Here is a 21,866-nt window from a genome sequence, read left to right as displayed (position 1 = left end):
CAAAGCCGGCCCTTGGCCTAAATATCTTACCTATACCCCAACCACAAGAGATACCCTATAAAGACCCAGATCAAGAGTACCATTATCCCAGGGCCAATACAGCCTCAGAAGCATTCCGTTGTCCTCTGATAAAATAGGGTTGCAAGAACTCCTGTCCCTCTGCATTACATCCTATGCAGCAAAATACTGTAACTTTTATCACTGGGGAAAGATAGGTAGTAAAAGTCCACGCCAGATGGCTGGGTCAGCAAGAACTTCCATTTCAGAACTTTCTTCATCCCCAGAGGCAAGCTTACAAGTCATTCATATAAATGTTTATCTGACATCAGTCTATTTACATTGGTTAAAGACTGGCAGTCTCCGCGTTCACTAGGTTTGGGGATTTTTGTTAGAACTGTTCCGTACGCGTAAACACTATCCTTTCTCATTTATTGAGAAAGCTGATAATAGGAATTCATTTTATGCAAAGTACCTAGGGGACCGCCCCCCCCCCCCTTACAGAGTAACGTGACCATGATAATCCCTATTGCAAGTTACTCAAAACCTCGGGCCACAGCGCTGTCCGAACCGACGTCACTGCACAAGCCTCCCCATAACCTGACGCCCTGGAATGACGTCAGGCCCCACGAGGCCACGCCTCCCAAGCGCCATGCTGAGCTTGGGCGGCGTGGGGCTCGCGCGGGGCCTGCGTGTCGTGAGGCAGGCATGGCTGCGGGGCTCCGGCGGCCGCTCCCTGGCCCTCGCGCGCGCGGCTGGCGCGCCCCGCACGGGGGACTGGCGGCCCTCGGCGGGACAGGGGCCACGCCGGCGTCGGCTCAGCCTATCGGCCGCGGCTGTCGTGAACTCGGCGCCCCGCCCTCTGCAACCCTACCTGCGCCTCATGCGGTTGGACAAGCCCATTGGTGAGTGCGGGCGCGCCGCGCGGGGGGTCCGGGAGGCTGCGAGCGTAAAGGAAATGGAGCCCAAAAGCCGGAGCTCCAGGCGCCGTTTACTCTTGAGACACCCGGACCCGACGATCGCGGAAGTGACCTGCTTGCCTTCGCGTCCCTCGGAATCCTGAGCGCTTGAGCCAGGCAAAATATGCTCTCCACAATCCTTGTCCAAGTAGTGAATCGAGCAGAAGTTCTGTGCGTGTGTATCTGCATCTGCACAGATTTACAGTATTGGAGCACTTCCACATTCATAATGTTTGAGCCTTCCCCTAATCCTGTAAGGCTCCCACAGCAAATAAGACAATAAAGACGCGGAGGGAATCGAGAGTCTTGGGCAGAGCCAGACCAGATGAACCTAGTGTTTTGATGCTGAATTCTAGCTCTTTGCCTTGCACCACTCATACCACAAAGAAAGGTTTAATTCATTTGAATGCAACATATATGGACTGCCTATCAGCTCGTAATTGCCTCCTGAGGATTTCCCTGACCTTCCTATTTATTTTTTAAAAGATTTTTATTAAAAATATAGATAACATATTTATATGTGTTACATCTGTGTTAGTTTCAGATGTACATTTGAATGTTATGCAACATTTATATACCTAAAGAAGTAATCACCGTGATAAGTCCAGCAACCATCTGACACCGTATCACACTATCACAATATTGTTGACCGTATTCCCTATGCTGTATATTATTAATACACCCCCATGACTTATTTGTTCTATACCTGGACATTTGGATCTTTTATTCCCCTTCACCTCACCCCCAATTAAAAAAAATTTTGATTACAGTTGACATTTAATATTATATTAATTTCAGGTGTACAACATAGTGGTGAGACATTTATATAATTTCAGAAGTAGTACCCCTGAGTAGTCTAGTACCCACCTGGTACTATACATAGTTATTACCGTATTATTGACTATATTCCTTATGTTATACCCTACATCCCCGTGACTACTGTGTAACAACCAATTTGTACTTCTTAATCCCTTCCTCTTTTTCACCAACCCCCCGAACTACCCCTCCATCTGGCAACCATCAAAATGTTCTCTATATCTATGCGTTTGTTTCTTTGTCTATTTTATTCTTTAGATTCCACATATAAACGAAATCGCATTGCATCTGCCTGACATACTTCACTCAGCACAATACCCTTCAGGTCCATCCATCCCCCCACAGATGGCAAGAACCCATTCCCTTACATGGCCGAGCAATATTTCATTGTATATATGTATCACCTTCTCTTTATCCATTTATCCATCGATGGACACCCAGGCTGCTTCCATATCTTGGCCATTGTAAACAATGCTGCAATGAACATATGGAAGCACATGTCCCCTCACATTACCGTGTTTCCCTGAAAATAAGACATAGCCAGACCATCAGCTCTAATGCGTCTTCTGGAGCAAATATTGAAATAAGAGCCAGTATATTATATTATACCGGGTCTTATATTAATTTTTGCTCCAAAGGACACATTAGAGCTGATGGTCCGGCTAAGTCTTATTTTCAGGGAAACATGGTAGCATTTTGGGTTTCTTTGGGTAAACACCCAGAAGTGGGATTACTGGGTTCTTTTTTGTCTCTTATTATAGCCTTTGTTTTAAATTCTATTTTGTCTGGTATAAGCATTGCTACGCCAGCTTTTATTTTTCATTTCCATTTTCATGAAATGTGTGTCTTTCAATCTGAAATGAGTCTCTTGTAGGCAGCATATGTAAGTGTTCTTTTTTTTAATCCATTCAGCCACCTTATGTCTTTCATTTGGAGCATTTAATCGATTTACTTTAGAGTAATTGTTAATTGATATGTAGTTATTGCCATTTTATTTTTCATATTTGTTATCTTTTTTTTGTTTTTGTTTTCTTGGTTGTTGGTTTTTTTGTGTTGTTGTTTTTTTGTCTTTAAGATGTCCCTTGAACATTCCTTGTAATACTGGTTTGATATTGGTGAACTCCTTATGCTATTTCTTGTCTGGGAAGCTCTTTATCTGTCCTTCAATTTTTTTTAAAAAATAAATTTTATTGGGGAGTATTGGGGGACAGTGTGTTGCTCCAGGGCCGATCATCTCCAAGTTGTTGTCCTTCAATCTAGTTGTGGAGGGTGCAGCTCAGCTCCAAGTTCAGTTGCCATTTTCAGTCTTTATTTTCAGGGGGCACAGCCCACCATCCCATGAAAGAATTGAACCAGCATCCTTGTTGAGAGCTTGCGCTCTAACCAACTGAGCCATCTGACCGCCTCTTCTGGAAGCTCAGCGACAGCTCATTGTCTACTGGCCCATGTGGGAATCGAACCAGCAACCCTGTTGTTCAGAGCTTGCGCTCTAAGCAACTGAGAAGTCATGCCACCCTTTGTCCTTCAATTTTAAATGATAGCTTTGCTGGGTAGAGTAATCTTGGTTGTAGGTTCTTGCTTTTCATCTCTTTGAATATTTCATGGCAATCCCTTCTGACCTGCAAAGTTTCTGTTGAGAAATCAGCTGACAATCTTATGGGAGATTCCTTATAAGTAATTAGTTGCCTTTCTCTTGCTGCTTTTAGGATTCTCTCTTTGTCTTTACCCTTTGCCATTTTAATTATGATGCATCTTGGTGTGCGCCTGTTTGGTTCATCTAGTTCAAGTCTCTGCACTTCCTGGGCTTGTGTGTCCATTTCCTTTGCCAGGTTTTCAGTTATTATTTCTTCAAATAGATTCTCAATCCCTTGCTTTCTCTCTTCTCCTTCTGGTTCCCCTATAATACGAATGCTGTTGCACTTGATGTTGTCCCAGAGGTCCCTTAAGTGATCCTCGTTTTTAAAAATTGTTTTTTTCCTTTTGCTGTCCTGCTACCTTGTCTTCCAAATCGCTGATTTGAGCCTCTGCTTCATCTAGTCTGCTGGCAATTCCTTCTAGTGCATTCTTCACTTCAGTTATTGTATTCTTCACTTCTGACTGGTTCTTTTTTATGGTTTCTCTGTCTTTTTATGCTTGCTATCCCTGTTGAAGTTCTCACTAAGTTCCTTGAGCATCCCTATAACCATTCTTTTGAACTCTGTGTCTAGTAGGTTGCTTGCCTCAATTTTAGTTCTTTTTTTGGAGTTTTCTCCTGTTCTCTCGTTTGGGAAACATTTCTTTGTTTTCTCATTTTGTCTGTTTCTCTGGTTTGTTTCTGTGTATTAGGTAGAACTGCTATGTCTCCCAGTCTTGACTGCGTGGTCTTACGTAGTAGGTGCCCTGTGGGCCCAGTGTCAGTTCTCCCTGGTTACCTGCTGTGGGTGCTCCAGGAGTGTCCCTTGTGTGGGTTGTGTGTACCCTCCTGTTACATTGAGCCTGGATTGGTATTAGCACATCAGTGGGTGGGATTGACCCTCGGGCTGACTGGCTGTGGGTTTGGCCACATCCACAGCGTACAGGCTACTGTGTGGCGATCTTACCCCACTGAGCAGGATTCACCCCAGCAGGCTCTGGTGCTTGTTGAGACTGCTCTTTAGGTGTGCTGCTTGTGGGGCTAATTGGGTGGTGCTCTGCTTTGATGTGAAACCTCCAAGTTTGTTGGTTCTGGGACTTCTTGGGAGGGGCTCTGGTGCAGACCCAGGTCACCCACTGCCTGTGACCAGTCAGGGACTACCTGAAGGAGCTACAAAGTGAATGAACCATGGTTGATCTCTGCCTGTGCTAAACCTGGAGGTGCGTGGGAGAGGCCACACTGTGAACCAAGTACGGCTGCCTCCAGTACCACGCCTGGGGTACCTCTGCAAAAAGCCAGGATACCCTTAGGTCTCCTGCCACCTACCTGCTTCCTTAAGTTTCAGCCACTGATAAAGCCTCGTGCAGTACGTGAGATGGGTTAGGCAGGGTCTCACGAAGTCACCAGTGTAGGACTAGTTGTGGTCACCAGGATAATGCAGATCCTGGTTTGGTGCCAGTGTGGAGCATGGAGCTACTCAGCAAAAGTCTCAGAGCACACTGAGGCCAGTTGCTGCCCATCTCGGGCCTACAGACCCCTGATAGTTGTCCATGAAAGAGTGCGATACGTGCTGTCTGCTTGCTGAAAAAGTGCCTCTTAGCATTGGGTGAGTTGGGTGGGGCAGGTCCCAAGGAGTTACCAGGGTGGAGTGAGTATTGCTTATCAGAGCCATTTAAAATCAGATTTGGCCATGGTCTTGGAGGAAGGGCTCAACGCAGATCGGTTGTACCAACCACATGATAGGAGGACCCCACACAGGGAAAATATCAACTATCCCTCCAGTCCTCGCCTCAAGCCGTACAACTCAGTCACTTCCCATATGTCTCTGATGTCCCTCTGCGTCACTGTCCCTCCACCAGAGCCCAGGGTGAGTGCCTGCAAGCAAGTGAGTCTGTGCGCAGGACCCTTAAGAGGGCATCTGGGTTTCCCACAGCCTACCATCCCTTCCAGATGATCAGATTCCCCACTGTTTTTTACAGCCAGATGTTGTGCGGGCTCCTCTTCTTGGCACCAGTACTCTGGGCTGGAGAGCCTCATGTGGGGCTGGGACCCCTTGCTCCTCCAGGGGAAACCTGTGACCAAGATAACCTTCCAGATTCTCAACCACCACATGGCAGTTTGGGGCCGGCCTGTTTCTGTGTCTCCGCCCCTTCTATCACTCTTGATGTGGCTTCTTCTTCATATCCTTAGTTATAAAACTTCTGTTAATCTAGACTTCAGATGGTTTTCCAGTTTGATTGTTCTATAATTTAGTTGTAATTTTAATGTGTTCATGGGAGGAGACAAAATCACAGTGTTTATCTACTCTACCATCTTTGATCCTCCCCTCTGACCTTCCTATTTAAAATATCACCTACCACCTCGCTTCTATCCCTTCACTGCCCCCATTTTTCTTCATAGTACTTTCTACTAACTAACTTTATGCATTTATTGTTAATTGACTTCTCCAATACAATATTATAAGTTCCACATATATGGGATTTTTCTACCTAGTGCCTAGAACAGAGCCTGACAGTAGTACTGAGTGAATTAATAAATTACCACAACATCGCCTAGCCTTGGGGATAGAAAGAGGTATGGAAGCTCCCTGCTCTCCCTTGAGCACAAAACTAGATTCCCAGTCTAGTTGAAAAAGTTGATATAATACAGATAGTACAGCAGAAAAGAGAGTAATTACTGTGAATCTTAATTGCTGGAAAAAGTCAAGAAAAAAGTGTACCTCAAAGACAAGTAGATTTTTTGCAGAGGAGGGACGAGATCTTGATTGGTGGGGGAAATATTTTTGCAAAGACCTGAAGGTGGAGTGTTAGAACACTTAAAAATCTGAGCTGATCTGGAACCCCATGTGCATGTAGCAAATAGTGGGAGTCCAGCCTGGTTAAGAACGACTTCAGAAGGATGGACAATGGCAAAGGAGGGGTGGAGGCCGAATTCCAGGTAATCCAGATGGTGACATTTGCCACTGCAGTGTATGGAAATACGTTGAAATGAATAGATACATTTTCTCCACCTTTTCCCAGCCAAGGCCCCAAATTAGGCCTTGTTTTTGGTATTCTAGGCTTATGCACTACCTGTTTGGGATTAGAGCACCAAGAGTTTGTAACGCTCAAGAATTAAAGTATAAAAGCAAAATATATAGTAGGAACAGCCCTGCCATCATGAACCATTGCATTTTGGGGCCAGATACAAGTTGATAGGCATAAATTTCCAAGCCCAGTTCTAATCTGAAGCCTGACAACCGTTATGTTCTTGGGGTCTGTGTCATGGAGCTGCAGTGTAGGCTTACGGGTATCGAAGACAGGTCAGTAGCTGCTATTATTCCCATTTCCATAAACCTCTGGCTTCTCCTTTAGTGGCTAGACCACCCCATCACATAAGAGGCTATAAAGGAGTTTTACATAAAGCTGGAGCCAGACCTCCTGGGTTTGAATCTTCACTTTGCCCATTTGAGAGACCTCAACTAAGTTATTCATTTCTCATCTATAAAATTAAGATACTAACAATACTGCCTTTATAAGGTTACCATGAGAATTCATTAATATATGTCAAGTCTTTAGAACAGTGCCTGACATAAGTGCTCAAGAATGTTAGCCAATATTACTTGAGAAGTGGAAATTGGAGAAGATTGGGTAATAGTTACTATGTACCGTGTTTCCCCGAAAATAAGACCTAGCCAGACAATCAGCTCTAATGCATCTTTTGGAGCAAAAATTAATATAAGACCTGGTCTTATTTTACTATAATATAAGACCCTGTCTTATATAATATAACATAACATAACATAACATAGTATAGTATAATGTAATATAATACAATATAATGCCAGGTCTTATATTAATTTTTGCTCCAAAATACGCATTAGAGCTGATTGTCCAGCTAGGTCTTATTTTCAGGGAAACAGGGTGTGTTAAAAGATAACAGCCTGTGTCCTTTGGTTCTTACTGAGGTGATGATTGAAGGATTTTTAAGGCAATTCATTAATAGTTCTGTGTTACAGTTCATCAAACATTTTTTGAGCCCCTGTGTATGCCAGGAGCAATAAATTGACAGTAGTACAATCCAGGTTTGATATTTCTTTATTTAAATTCTTTTGCGGGATAATTTTATGTTCATTGTTTTACTTTGTTGAAGTTTAATCTTGTTATCTTCATAAATCAAAGTGTGTTTTATTGTTTTTCAGCATGAATTACATACAACTTCTTTCAAATGGGCCATGAACTATTATTTCAGGAAGTTTCAGCAGGTGGCACTCTTTCCATTAAATTGGTGGTGTAATTTTTATTTTACTGAATTTATGGGTGATTATGTTGTCTTAAAGATAATGTGTAATTAGTGACTGACTCTTAGACTCCATTTATCCAGGTTCTTTGGTCTGCCCATCACCTATCAAAACTTGATAATTGTCTTTAATCTCCCAGAGAGTTTTCCCTTTTTCTACAGTAAACATTTCTTTCTAAAACCTATCTGTATCCTTACCACCTCTGCATCTTTCTTCATGGAATAAAATACAATGAAAGTGTCATAGGGGAGACAAAAAAATGTTGCTGAGAGTCAGAAGGGCAAAAGAACAATAAGAATTTAGGGGTATGTGGAGATTTAGGTGTGCAGAGTGATATGATAGCATTGGCCTTCGGACAGACTAGAGCCAGAATGCCTGGATTTCAATTCCAGCTCTGCCACGTTTTGCCTGTGTGGCCTTGGGCATATTACTTTCTCTATGCTTCAGTTCTGTATTTGTTAAATGTGTATAATAAAAATAGTGTCTATATCATAGATTTGTGGTGAGAATCAAAAGTGTTATATGACAATACCTGGCACACAGTGAGCACTATGTATTTATTGTTATTGTTTTTGTTTTCATCATCACCAATATCATCTTCTCATAGCAACTCTGAAAGGTACATATTCTTTCCCCTCATTCATAGATGAGGAAGAATGAACTTTAAAGTTTAATGTACTTTAGCATCTGGCAGATACTAAATGGAAACATGTTCCAATCGACAGCAGCGTATTGTGCCAGAAAGCACTGAGCTTATACAAAGACTACAGCAGGGGAGCCCCTGAAACAAGGGATGATATTCACGTAACTGTTATTACAGTATATTGTTATAATGTTCTATTTTATTATTAGTGATTGTTTTTAATTTTTTACTATACCTAATTTATAAATTAAACTTTATCATAGGTATGTATGTCTATATAGGGAAAAACATAGATAAAGGATTCAGTGCTATCCATGGGTTCAGGCATCCACTGGGGGACTTGGAACGTATCCCTGGTAGATGAGGGAGGACTACTGTATTTGGTTTTAGCTTAATTCATCTCGTTTATGGGCTAAGTGCCAAGAACTAATCCCATTTGTGTGTATAGTTGTAAAATATTAAAAAAACAGTACACTAGTAATCTCCCTACCCCAAAACCATTTTATTGTATTATATTAATAACAGTAAAGAAAGTTTTACTATTTTGAGCAGGTAGTACATGCATATGATACAAAATTCAGAAGGTACAAAAGTGTAGAGTGAAAACTAAGTCTCCCACCCTTCTCTCCCAGCCAACCAGTTACCCTGCCCTAAAGACAGCTATTATCAGTTTCTAATATAGCCTTCCCAACATGGTCTATGAACATACTAACATTCAAATGTATGTGTTTTATATGTGTGTGTGCGTGGGCACACACACACACACACACCAAATTTTCAGGTTCTCTTCCTTAAGGGTTGGGCCATTTCGTAACTTCATCAGAAATACAAGAAAGTATCCCACTTTCCAGGTGTGTTGTCAGACGTTGGGTTTTGTCAGTCTGATGGGTGAAAAATGTTAACTCAGTGTGTATTTCAGTCAGTTATCTTTTCATATGTATAAGAGCCATTCATATTTCTTTCTGTGAAGTTCTATCATGCTTTTTGTCCTTTTTTTAGTTGGACTACTTATTGATCTCTCTTCAGTTTCTAAGAACCCTACATAATACGGAGAATAATCCTTTGTGAGGAGTTGCAAATTTATTGTCTCAGTTTTGTGATGTGTTTTTAACTTTGTGTTCTTTAATTCTTTGGGATGCGGTGTTTAAACAAATGAAAACAGTTAACTAACTTAAATTTGTACCTTTTCTGTCTTTTTATTTTTGCTTAGGAACCTGGCTTCTGTATCTGCCGTGTACCTGGAGCATTGGTTTGGCAGCTGAACCAGGCTGTTTTCCAGATTGGTACATGCTATCCCTCTTTGGCACTGGAGCTGTTCTGATGCGTGGAGCAGGCTGTACTATTAACGACATGTGGGACCGGGATTACGATAAAAAGGTAGTTTTGTCCTGGAAAGGACCAGAGAGCCTCCTCTCAATTCTGCAGAGTAACGTGGTGCCATTACGTTTGAATGCCACATCAAGCAACAGGATCATTTAGTGTCCTCACTGCAATCCAGCATGAGCAGTGCCCATATCAGTTGAACATCTGGTGTTACAAAGTGCAGTGTACTTCCTTTCTCGACACAAGAGCGGCCATGGGGGCAAGGTGTGTACTTCATTTTTACAAAATGAATTAAGGTTTAGAAGGCTGCTGTAAGGATGTTAGGAGTGAAGGTAAAAAGTCCATCTGAACCTTTGAGTATCTAAAAGAACTGTCATCCCTTCCTTTGAGATAGATGTTGGAGCCATACTGTTCATATGTAAATCAAATCTTAATTTAGATGAACTAACGCAGCCCTATTAGCATTTGCTATAATTATTTCTTCAAAAAACATAATTATATCCTTTTTTCTGCTTTAAAAAAAACACTTGTTTATTCTGAAAAATTCATACAGTACAAAAATAGAAAGGAGAGAAAGTGCAAGCTCTCCTTATTTCCTCCCCCAACCCCAGAAGAAAACTCCAGTTAAAGTTTGATACATATTCCTCTGGATTACTTTCTATGCATATTCTAACACGTGTATAATTACTTCTTTGTTCCTCAACAGACCATTATCTTCTCAAGGGAAAGGTCCATCTTGTTTGCCTTTTATCCTAGCAGCCATGCAATAACAAGTACAAGATCATTAAGTACTTGAGTGAATAATCAAGTAAACTTTCAATTTAAAAGAAACGCATGGTAAATTATATAAAATAAATAATCTTACATGTACACTGATATAAAGTTAATAATCATTTTTAATTTGTCTTTCATGTAAGTCTAAAGTTTCCTTAAACAAGGTACACCTAAAATGATTTTTAGTTTATAGAACAGTATCACAATATGTTTTTTAATTCAAAACACATTTATTGAATACTTGCTGTGTGTGAGACACCGTGATAGGTTCTCGGATTTCATGGGTGAAAGAACATTCTGACCTCACAGTTTAGTCGTTATAACACAGCAGCACTATCGTATGGTGTCCACGAGGGGACTTACTGAAGACCACTTGCCTTAGCTTACGGGAGCAGCTCAGAGAGGACTTTCAGGGGGTGACCTTTGAACTGTTTCAGAATAGGATAGCAAGAAAAGGGTGTGCTGGAGGGTGAAGGTACAGAGGCATGCTATGGCTTTGAGATAAAGTATATTATGCTTGACCACCTGAACCCTGAGATTTGCTTATGGCTGCAGAATAGGATAGTGGCAGAGTGGCAGGAACTGCATGGAGAAGCTTCTCTGTGCCCCACTGACCCAGTGTGGATGCCTTGATCCGTGCCGGGAGATGCATACTTTTTTGATTTGGGGGTTCACACATCTGGTTGGTATTTCATTCTGCATCACAATGTGAATGAGGCTTCTGGTATATATCATTTCAAAATAATTCTTGAACATGTTTGGAGCAGCTAATATCCAAATACTAGTTGTCATATTGTACTGTAGTTTTGCAATATGTTACCCTTGGGGGAACTTGATGAAGGGTGCATGGGATCTCTATGTTTTTTAAAATACAGAGATTTGAAAAAATGACTGCATGTGAATCCAGTTACCTCAAAAGAAAAAGTTTAATTCAATAATATATTCAAACCAACAAACTTTTTCCACTTTTTTAATTAACAAAATATGGCCATTTTAGTTACCTCTTAAGTGATTTTTTTTCCCTAGATAAAAGGGAACTGATTATATATCTTACATCTTCCCCATTCTACTTTCCCTTGATTAGAAGACTCTAGATTCTATATTGACTTACAACACAGTACATAAGTGAGTGTTTTATAGCTATTGAGGTGGTTTTGCTAACATGAATTTTAAAATGTTACGTGCATCTCTTTTAAAGGATGAGTTAAAAAACTTGGCCAAATGGTAATGCTTACCTCACAGTTTCTTAAAGGCTATATATCGTTAAGGATATGTTTCTGGCTCAAGATTTTAAGTGGGTTGCTATTAGGGTATCTGAGTTAAGCAAGTTCTGTTGATGTATATAATCTAGCCATGTGATAAACATTAGGTCCATAAAACATTGAAATAATCTCAATGCACAGGTATTAATGATTTGGTTTTGTAAGCTGTGAGCATTCTGGTTTCATAAAAACGACATGGAATATGTTTGATCATCATGTTACATGATTTTTAGTGTTTTGATGGAGTGCCTGTTTATTTTCATCTTTCAAATTTAGCTAGGCAAGTATTACTGTACTGAAGGGGTAGTGTGGTCTTGTGGTTAGTCGTGTGGTTAGTGGAACACGACTGACTTGCTACGGTGCTACCTGTGACTTTGGAAAGTTATTGAACAAATAAATGTTATTTGTTCACATAAGTTTCCTAAGGCTTAGACGTAGCAAGACCTTGTGAGTGGTTAAAAGACAGGGGTATGAGGATTCAATGATACGATGTGACGCCTCATATATAACTCTTAGAATAGTGAGTGGCACATTGTAAACACTCAGCTACTAATTGGAATAATCACAACATCCTGAAACCCATATAAGAACCCATATAAGAATATTATTTCCAATTGAAATTACAGGAACCAAGTCCAGGACAGAAGATCCAGTCTGGCACTTTAACCAGGATAAATCATTATAGTTTGACAAGCTGATTTATTGCAGAGTAAAGCATGCTATAAATAGGGTCAGCAAAATTTTTTTGTAGAGAGTCAGGTAATAAATATTTTAGCCTTTGTGGGCCGTACCGTCTTTGTTACAACTGCTTGACTCTGTTGGAGTGTGAAAGCAGCCATACACAATATATAAACAAATGATGTGTCTCTTTTTCAATAAAACTTTATTTTTGGACACTGAAATTTGAATTGCATACTATTTTCATGTGTCACATTTTCTTAAAATTTGTTTTCAACCATCTGAAAAAGTGAAAACCAGTTTTAGCTCACAGGCCATACAAAAACAGGCAGTAGGCTAGATTTGGTCCACAGACCATTGTTTGCTAACCCTTGATATAAATCATACAAAAATATGCTATATTAAATATAAATAATATTTGTTGCATACCTATATGCTTCAGAAACTGCATTTACTCTATGAGGTAGGTGCTATTATTACCTCTCTTTGTTCTTTTTCTCCTTCTCTCCTTCGCTCCTTTAATAGGTAAGCAACCTAAGCCCAAGAGAGGTTAGTAATTTGCCAAAATTCCCAAAGCTAGTAAGTGATGGGATTGGATTCAAATTTTGGGGGGTTCTCTGATCCCAGATCCTGAGTTCTTTACTTTTAACAATGTTGAAAATTCTTTATTTGTGGTTGAGTTTAGAATAATCACATTTCATAATCTCTTGGAAGGAAAAGAACAAATTAATATATATTATTTGTTCACACAATTGCTCTGTCTGTTCATATTCTTACAGTGTGTTTGCCCTTTATATTTGGGTACAGCTAATATAAAATAACAGACCCATTCCTAAATACCCTGGCAGAAGCTCTCCCACTCTCCCACTTTCAAACCCAGGTAATCTGTCTCCTTTCTTTCTCCACATCTGATTTCTGATTGCAGTGCTGAGACAGTCATGAGGTTATCAGCCTTATTGAACATGCACTGCAATTTTCTCTTTCCTGAGAATACTCATTATTATTGTCTCTCTTTTCTCTATGGAAATTGAACATAATACTGGCTAAACTGAGTAGTTAAATAACTAGATGAGGAAGTTGCTTTGTTTTGTTTGGAGATGGGGATGGGAGATGGAAGTAAAGGGGGATGAGTGGTGGGAATTTTTAGTTCTTTTCAAAGCTATTTTAAATATCAAGTTTTGATTCTTGGCAGTACTTTCCAATGTTGATTTCACCTTTTATTCATAATTCTGCCTTAATGCTTACCATGGGCCAGTCTCCTGAGGGAATGTTTAAGTAAATAGTTGAGACATTACACGACACTAAGGTATCTGTTTTTATGTGTTAAGGTTGCAAGAACAGCAAGTCGCCCAATAGCTGCTGGAGACATTTCAACTTTTCAATCCTTTGTTTTCCTTGGGGGACAGCTGACCTTGGCGCTGAGTATTCTTCTGTGTCTGAATTACTACAGGTACAGTAAATGTGTTTTTCATAATCACATATAAAATCTCTCCTTTGAAGTGGAAGAAGAAAGAATAAAATAAAATTGAAGTACCTTTATCACAAAGTTGTTTATTGGCTGCCTGTCAAGCATCTATAAATTAGCAAGTGTAAGTCACCACACATTGTAAAATCAAGAATGCTTTCAGCTAAAGGAATTAAGAGCTCAGCATTTAATTTATTCGGTACTTGCCCTGCATATTCCTCAGGGACACAAGGCACTTCATAGGTTTTCTAGATGCATGAGTGAATGTGTGTGTATAGACCTGTATGTTTAATTTTACTCACCCTGATAGTATCTCTGAAGTACATAGAAGCAGAAGTGATTATATTGCAAAAAGAGGAACCGATCTTTCCCAGAGTCATGTTCCTAATCCATGACAGAATAAAAAGTGAAAGAACTCATTCCTGTGTCTCTTAAACAGAGACAGAATTAAACTTCTGTGCATCAGACGGCTGATTACAAAGTGCTTCAATAAGACAAAAAAGAGGAGGAAGTCAGCAAATAAGCATTCCTTTATAGAGACTAGACTTAATTGTATATGTTGCCCTGCTAGCATCGGTCGTATGAACACTTTGGAAGGTTATTCCTGGAAGGGTGGTGTTAGGTGAGCTTTGAGGAACATCTTAAGTTATCATCCTTTCATAGAGGCTTATCCTCTTCTAGAAAATAATACCCTGTTGTACAACTAGGGAGCGATAGCTTGACTCGAATTCTCTGTCAGGACGTCTCAGTTTACTAGCTGTCTTAATGTTTGAGCACAGAATTTAGAGAGGCAGTAGCATATGGTGGGTAATAAGTTGGTCTCTGCCTTAGGTTTGAATCCTGGGTGCCGACTACTGACTCAGTGTATGACAGTTGGCAAATTACTTAATCTCTCTGTGCTTTAGTTTTCTCATCTGCAAAAAACAAGTAGAATAAAACCAACCTCTTAAGGTTCTGGTGGTGATAATAATGAGTTAATATATATAAAGCAGTTAGAGCAGTGCCTAATCCATGAAAGTACTATATGTGTTGGCTATTGTTATTTTGTTTGGTTGTTTTATAACACTTAAAATATAAATGTACACTTGAAACCTATGTAATTTTACTAACCAGTGTCACCCCAATAAATTTAATAACTATTTTTTAATCACCCTTTATCCTAATCAAAGTCCAGGAAGAGAAATTTACGTAACAAACAATGTAATTTTAAGATAAATCATTTTCCCAATTAGTGTTACTATTGTTGTCTTAGTTATTTGTAATCTAAAAATGCTATTAATCTTTTTAATGGTTTTTCTTGATTTCAGTATAGCTCTAGGAGCAGCATCCCTACTTCTTGTCATCACCTACCCACTAATGAAAAGAATTACATACTGGCCTCAATTAGTCTTGGGTGAGTTTGAAATAACTATAAGTATTTCTTTTGATTCATACACATTGTATATATGTATGATATTATATCTGAAACTATACCTTCAGATATAATATATGTATATATAATGTGTCGGAGATAAAATGTCAAGTCAGTCATAAAATTTTCCAAACCAAGAATAGATTTTCATGTTTTAAAAGACAATTAGAGGAAGATGGGTAAGTAGGTAAGTCAATCTATTGCAAAAATATTTACTAGTATTTTCTATTCTATTCCTAGATTAATTTAAGAGTGTTCCTAGAACTAGTCTAGTTCTTTGAACTATTTTTTTTCCAGTAAATAAAAGAACCAAAAGACACTCCAAGAATCAATGTGAGTCTTACTTGGAAAATTGTGGTCAAATATTTACCTTTTTTATAAGATTCTCTCACTCAATGTTATGTTTCTTTTTATTATTTAAAAAATATAGGACATTATATTCTCAACTGACTTGGGAATCTTTTGGTAAAAGGAGGATATGCGTTTCCTATCTTAAGATAATATTAAGAAAGCTGGATACTCGTATTTACTTCAAATATTTATTGGACACCTGACTTGTACTTTGTGTCAGGAATTGCAGTAGGTACTAAGAAAATAAAAGTGATGACTAAAATACATTTACCATCTTGAAGGAACTAGAGAAGAAGACAGTAGATAAACAGGCCATTCCAGGGCATTGTACTGGCCTGCATGCGTGCTGTGTGAACACAAAGGAGAGGCCCTTCGTCAGTTGAGAGATTCTGAGTGGAAATTGGCAACATAGGAGGAGAAAAAGGGTTTCTGAGAAAAGACGTTTGGGACCCACTGAGTTTGAGGTACTTGAGGGACTTGCAGGTAGAGATGTCCACCAGACAGTTCATTGTCTAGTCCGAAGCTTAAGGAAGTGATCAGGCTTGTACATAGAGATTTAGTTAGGAGTTGATAGCGTGTAGATGTTTACAGTTCTCAGAGAGGATGGGCTTATGGAATAAATAAGGATTCCTGTCTATCCTCTTGTTTCTGTAGCTTACAGGGGAAGTGGAGTGATAATGGAAAGATCACAGGATTTTGACTTTGGTCTAAGTTCAGTCCCCAGCATCTGCCATTTATGGGCTGTGCCAGGCATCATACTAAGTAAGATAAACGTTCTCATGAAACTGATTAGGGTTTCTATCAGCTGTATTATTTTAATTGTTAATTAACCTCTCTAAACTTGTTTTTGTTTTTCTAAAGTGTAGCTAATAACTACCACAGAGAGCTGAGAGAATTTAAGGAAGAAATGTATTAGAAAAGAGCATACACAGAGCCTAATATACAGAAACACTTAATACATGCTGATGCCCCTCTCCTTCCCTTTGGAATTTGAAGTACATCTAGACTTTTCCTCTCTTCCTGTTTTACTCATTGTAGGGTTGACTTTTAATTGGGGAGCATTACTTGGATGGTCTGCTATCAAGGGCTCCTGTGATCCATCTGTTTGCCTGCCTCTTTATTTTTCTGGAATTATGTGGACTCTAATATATGATACTATCTATGCCCATCAGGTAAAGAAATATCAACTTTTTTCTTAACTTTGGTTTAGTTGTTTTTTTAAAAAACTTTAAGAACCTAATTAAAGGGAAAGTGTTTTTTTTCTAAAAAGAAAATGATTCACACTTCCATGGCACCAGCAAAATACTTCTCTGTCATGTGTACATATATTTGCCAAAGAGATAAACTCATTTATTTTATTTACAATAATTTAAATAATATTTACTATATGCCAGGTATTGTTTTAAATACCTTACAAATACTAATTTAATCCTCATAACAACCTGCAAGGAAGGTACTTTTATTATCCTCATTTTACAGATGAGGAAACATATAGAGAAGTAGTTTGTCCATGTCACACAATTAGTGGATGGCAGAGCTGAGATTTGAACCCAGACAGTTTGCAGAGTCAGTGCTTTTAACCGCTACCCTCTCCTGCCCTTTTGTCAATGCCGCTAATCATTGTACTAGGCAGCTTTTACTACCTAGTGTAGATAATATACATTTTCCCTTATTTTTACCTATTTTTTGTCATTATATCTTTAAGACTGTACAGTAGTCCATTGATTTAATATGCCATAATTTTTTTTAAGTTAACAATTTGTCTATTTTGGCCATTTCAGTTGTTTCTGAGTTTCCGCAATTATAAATAACATTCTAATTACTAATGTTTTAATGACTATGAACTTTCCGAGTAAATTTTTAGGAGTGGTGTTACTAAGTTACTAAGGATATAAACATTTTTATAGCTTTCAATATTGCCTTTTTTTTATGTTTAATAAAAAAATCCTTTTTTGCTTTTCTTAGTTTATTCTTAATTTTCCTTTTATGGTTATGAACTTTGTAAAAAGGATTTTTTCTCAATATTTTCTGAAATATAATTATGTATTCTCAATCCTTTACTTAAAGAATATGTCATAATTTAATGAAATTTTTTCTAATATTTCTTTCTGGATCTCATCCTGCTTTCTGTCATTAATCCCTTTCCACCACTACATTTGTATTATCGTGAAAAAGTTTGCCAGGTCTATAATAAGCCTGATTTCCTGAAGTGAAACTTGACTAGCAGTTTAGAAACTTGACTGACTACTTTCTGCAGTAAGCTCTGGAACCAGTGGTCAGGATAATGGTACTCTAATTAGATTAACTTCTTTAGTAAAACACCACGTTCTCATTGACACTTTTGTGGTCCACATAATTAAAGACACAGTTTGTACCCTCTAGGTGCTTGCAGTCTGAAAGGAAAAACATACACACACCCCACACTCATTTTCACTTGGACTGGGGACTCCAAAAGATAGCTCTCTGCCTGCAAGTGGGTGCAGAGCTCAGCATGCAGCTCCTAATACCACAGAACCATAATTACAACAGTATATGGAAATGCTTACAAATAAAGTTGCTGGAGGAGACCAGTCAGCTAGATGTGAGTGTATCATCAAAACCTAGCTCTACGTAAACAGGAAGGATTTGAGGGGAAGAGGCAAGGAAAAAAATTGAGCTAGAAGTAAAAGTGAATGGATATGGTTAGATAGTAAGTGACCATTTTCTACATCTGTGATTTTTGTCAAGATGGGAACTAAAATGTACGGGAAATTATTGAGATTTGAGAACTCTAGCAAGGAGGAGCTATGTGAAGAATTGGAGTTGAGTTTTACTTCTAATGTAGTAAAAGTATAGTTAAAAGTCATTGTAGAGTTATAAGAAATACAATGACTTGTAGAAATAGAGCTGGAAGATAATTTTAGCAGTAACATTTAACTTTGATTTGGCCTGCATATTCATTACAGATCAACACATGTTTCTGAGTTAACTGTCATCTTTCACAGTTCATGGTGTGTCTTTATGTTTCTATATCAATGTTCTTTAAAAGACAATTTCCTCTGGAATTAGATAGGGTTGATGATTGCACAACCTTCTGAATACACTAAAACCACCAAACTATATACTTCAAAATGGTAAATGTTATGGTATGTCAATAAAAGCAGGCAATTTCTTATTTTCTGACATTAGGACAAGAGAGATGATGCTCTGATTGGCATTAAGTCCACGGCACTGCTGTTCCGTGACAAGACCAAGCAGTGGCTGAGTGGCTTCAGTGTGGCGATGCTCGGGGCCCTGAGCCTGGTGGGAGTGAACAGTGGTCAGACCGCGCCCTACTACACGGCTCTGGCTGCTGTCGGAGCCCATCTGGCTCACCAGGTTCGACCCTCTTATTTTTCCCCTCATTTTTCTTGGTATAAATTATACTATTTAAACAAAGCGACCTCTGTGTTTCGTAGCAGGATACTTCTTCAAACAAACACTTGGCTTGTACTGCCTTGAACCAGCCCCTCCCCTGCCCCAATTTATCATCTAGAAGAGATAGTTGTATTATTTTAGAGAAGTAATGTAAAACTAAACAGATATTTTCTCCTCTGATTTTTCTAGAATTAGTTCTGATTTATGTCTGGAAAAATTTCAGTGGTATCTGAAGGTTGTGGGTTGAGCTGAATTACTCTGAAAGCAACTGATCAACACAGCTGTTTTAAAAATGTGGACTTCTAGTGATGATGGTTAGCAAACTAATTATTCATAGGTTTGGGTCCCACTCGCATAGAAACCAAGGCCAGATAAGTCATGAAATGGTACCATGTCAGTTCTGCCTAAATAGTAGGAAACTGTCAACACCCCAGCCCCCACAAGCTTATATTGGGAATCCACAATATTGATTTTTGTAAAATGAATGAACTAAATCTAATTTTAATTAAGTAGATTGCTTATAAATAGACAGTATTTTTGCATCGGTGTTACCATTATTTTATTTTATCAGAATTGAACAGATGTTAGTGAATCTGTATTTAGGTGTATTTTATACAGATTATTGCAAGCTATCAGTGTAAGCAAGACTTGCATCACGTGTGAAGGAAACTAAAATCCAATCTTCATAAAGTAAATCCCATACTGTATCACCTTCATTGTTTTCTTCAGTAGGAAAGCTAAAAGATATGAATTGGTGATTCTCCAGGATTCTCCAGATTTCATCATTTTCCTCCTCAGAATTTCTCAGCATCCCCTTTGATCATAGCTCAGTTCCATGAGGTTGTCCTCATCAGTTAATTATCTGGTCAGAATAAGCAATATTTAAGTACCTGGATATTATCAGAGAAAGGAAAAAATTAGGACCATCAAATACGGTAACAGATATTTGGAACCCACTTTATATTCACAAGTGCATTTGTGGTCCTCTCTCCAGTCCTCGGCACAGTATTTTAAGATGGACATAGCCTTCCAGTGTTTGAAAAGAAAGGAAATTATGATGATTTTAAGTGTGCAGGCCATATAAGAAATAGTTGAATGCAGATGCGTAAGCCTAGGGAAGAGAAAGACGGGGGCATGAAACTGTCCTGGTATGTTTGCAGGACTACCATGGAGAAAAGGGAGTATGTCCTACGTCACCAGCTGCAAATCTAGGTCTCTAGATTCCCTTCTCTATGTGGGCACGATAGGAGGGAGGTTTACACATGTATGGAGGTATTTTGGGTTATCATGAAGAAACTGAGAGAGCTCAGTACAGGCGCTGAGTGGGTGAGGGCCAGGTATATTAAATATCTTTCAACGTACCGAACAGCCCTGCACAATGGAGTTGTCCTGCCCAAATGTGACTTGTTCTCCTTTGAGAAACACCACTCTGAAGAATAAAGCTAGAACTAGAAGGTATGAGCTGTAGGGAGTAGATTTTAGATCTCAGTAAAAGGAAGAGCTTTCTAAATAAAACTGAAAGTAGCTTGGGTTGCCTCTCAAAGCATTCATGCACCCCTCATGGGAAAGTTTTTAGGACACAGCTTAGCTGATACCCAGTGAGACGTATGGTAGATTTTGTCTACATTGGGAAACTGTTTGGGGTACATTAAGGGCTTCCCATTGCTCAAAGTTCTATCACAGGGCTAATCTCAGTCTTGATGTGTTTACTGGTGATGCCAAAAGTCCATACTCGGTACTAATGCAGCATTGTGTTCTTTTACAGATTTACAGTCTAGACATCCACAGACCTGAGGATTGTTGGGATAAATTTGCCTCCAACCGAACAATAGGACTAATGGTTTTTTTAGGGATTGTCCTCGGGAACTTGTGGAAGGAAAAGAAGACAGATGAAACGAAGAAAAATATAGATAGTAAAATAGAAAATTAGCAAATGAAGTTTATCGAGGCATTTTTAATACAAACTTTTACAAAACACTCTCAGGTGTTGTTACCATATAATTAGATTTGAATAAGCAGTCTTACCATATGTTAAAGAATTAAGAACCAGAAGATGAAGAGTTATTTGCCTGGATTTTATCTCAAATATTTACTAGCAAAATTTTTCCCCTGTCACAGAAACCAGGGATTCTTCAGGATTTGAGATGATCTTGAATATTTAAATTGCTGCATTCTTCTCATTACAGTGCTCGTCTGTAGTTATGGGAACCGTATGCATTTTGGCACTTTAAAAGAAATCATGTGTATCTCATCTAAATGAATGTAGGAAAATGGATTCTTTTTTAGGAAAAAATAAAAGCTACTACAGAAAGTGGGGGTTTATTGTGCTTTTTTGTGACCTGTACTCCCTGCCAGAAGCTGTAATTCAGAAAACCATTCTGTTTTTTATATTTTAGGAGAGTTTAAGTAAATAAAAAACTTCACCTGCTATACCCATACGGAATACTGTCGTTACCAACCCTCACATTTATTTGGGAAATCCAGGGTGTTCAGCCATAGTGACCAGAATGGGCAGGCAGTCACCAGAAACTAATTCCTATTTATTTCTTTTTTTATCTTATCTGCTTGTAATTCATAGGATAGTAGCATATTGATTAAGTGTGCTATTTCCTCCCTTGCCCCCTTCAGAATGTTCTCAGCACAGCAGCCAGAATGATTTTCTTACGACCTATGTAAGGCCATGTCATTCATCTGCTCAAAACCCTCCACGATCTTCCCAGGATATTCGGTACAAACTAAAAGTCCTACCACCTGCTAGGCCCTCCATGATCTGACCACTCTTCTTACAACCCTTTCCAGCCCCGCCGGCCTCACTGTCCCTCAACAAGTAGGACAGACTCCTACCCCAGGGCCTTTGCATGTACAGTTCCCTTTGCATTTACAGTTCCCTTTGCCTGGAA

General features: G+C 39.0%; 1 protein-coding gene across 1 annotated transcript; it reads left to right on the top strand.

Moving 5' to 3' along the window:
* Positions 1-607: 607 nt before the first annotated feature.
* Positions 608-21,398, top strand: COQ2 (coenzyme Q2, polyprenyltransferase). Its single transcript, XM_074324104.2, has 7 exons — positions 608-902; positions 9,517-9,683; positions 13,672-13,793; positions 15,116-15,201; positions 16,609-16,742; positions 18,739-18,927; positions 20,732-21,398. Exons 1-7 carry the CDS (start codon positions 611-613, stop codon positions 20,894-20,896), a joined length of 1,155 nt encoding a protein of 384 aa, XP_074180205.2. The 5' UTR covers positions 608-610; the 3' UTR covers positions 20,897-21,398.
* The last annotated feature ends 468 nt before the right edge of the window (positions 21,399-21,866 follow it).

This window comes from Rhinolophus sinicus, chromosome 1, assembly GCF_057876585.1.
Source record: "Rhinolophus sinicus isolate RSI-liver-muscle chromosome 1, RSI-T2T, whole genome shotgun sequence".
Taxonomy (NCBI): domain Eukaryota; kingdom Metazoa; phylum Chordata; class Mammalia; order Chiroptera; family Rhinolophidae; genus Rhinolophus; species Rhinolophus sinicus.
Note: the sequence above shows the minus strand (reverse complement) of the source record. Positions and strands in the feature narration are given on the sequence as shown.

Coding starts and splice junctions, on each gene's coding strand:
- COQ2 (XM_074324104.2), top strand. CDS start 611: ATGACGTCAGGCCCCACGAGGCCACGCCTCCCAAGCGCCATGCTGAGC. Junction 9,684..13,671: donor ACCGGGATTACGATAAAAAG/GTAGTTTTGTCC, acceptor TTATGTGTTAAG/GTTGCAAGAACAGCAAGTCG. Junction 13,794..15,115: donor CTGTGTCTGAATTACTACAG/GTACAGTAAATG, acceptor TCTTGATTTCAG/TATAGCTCTAGGAGCAGCAT.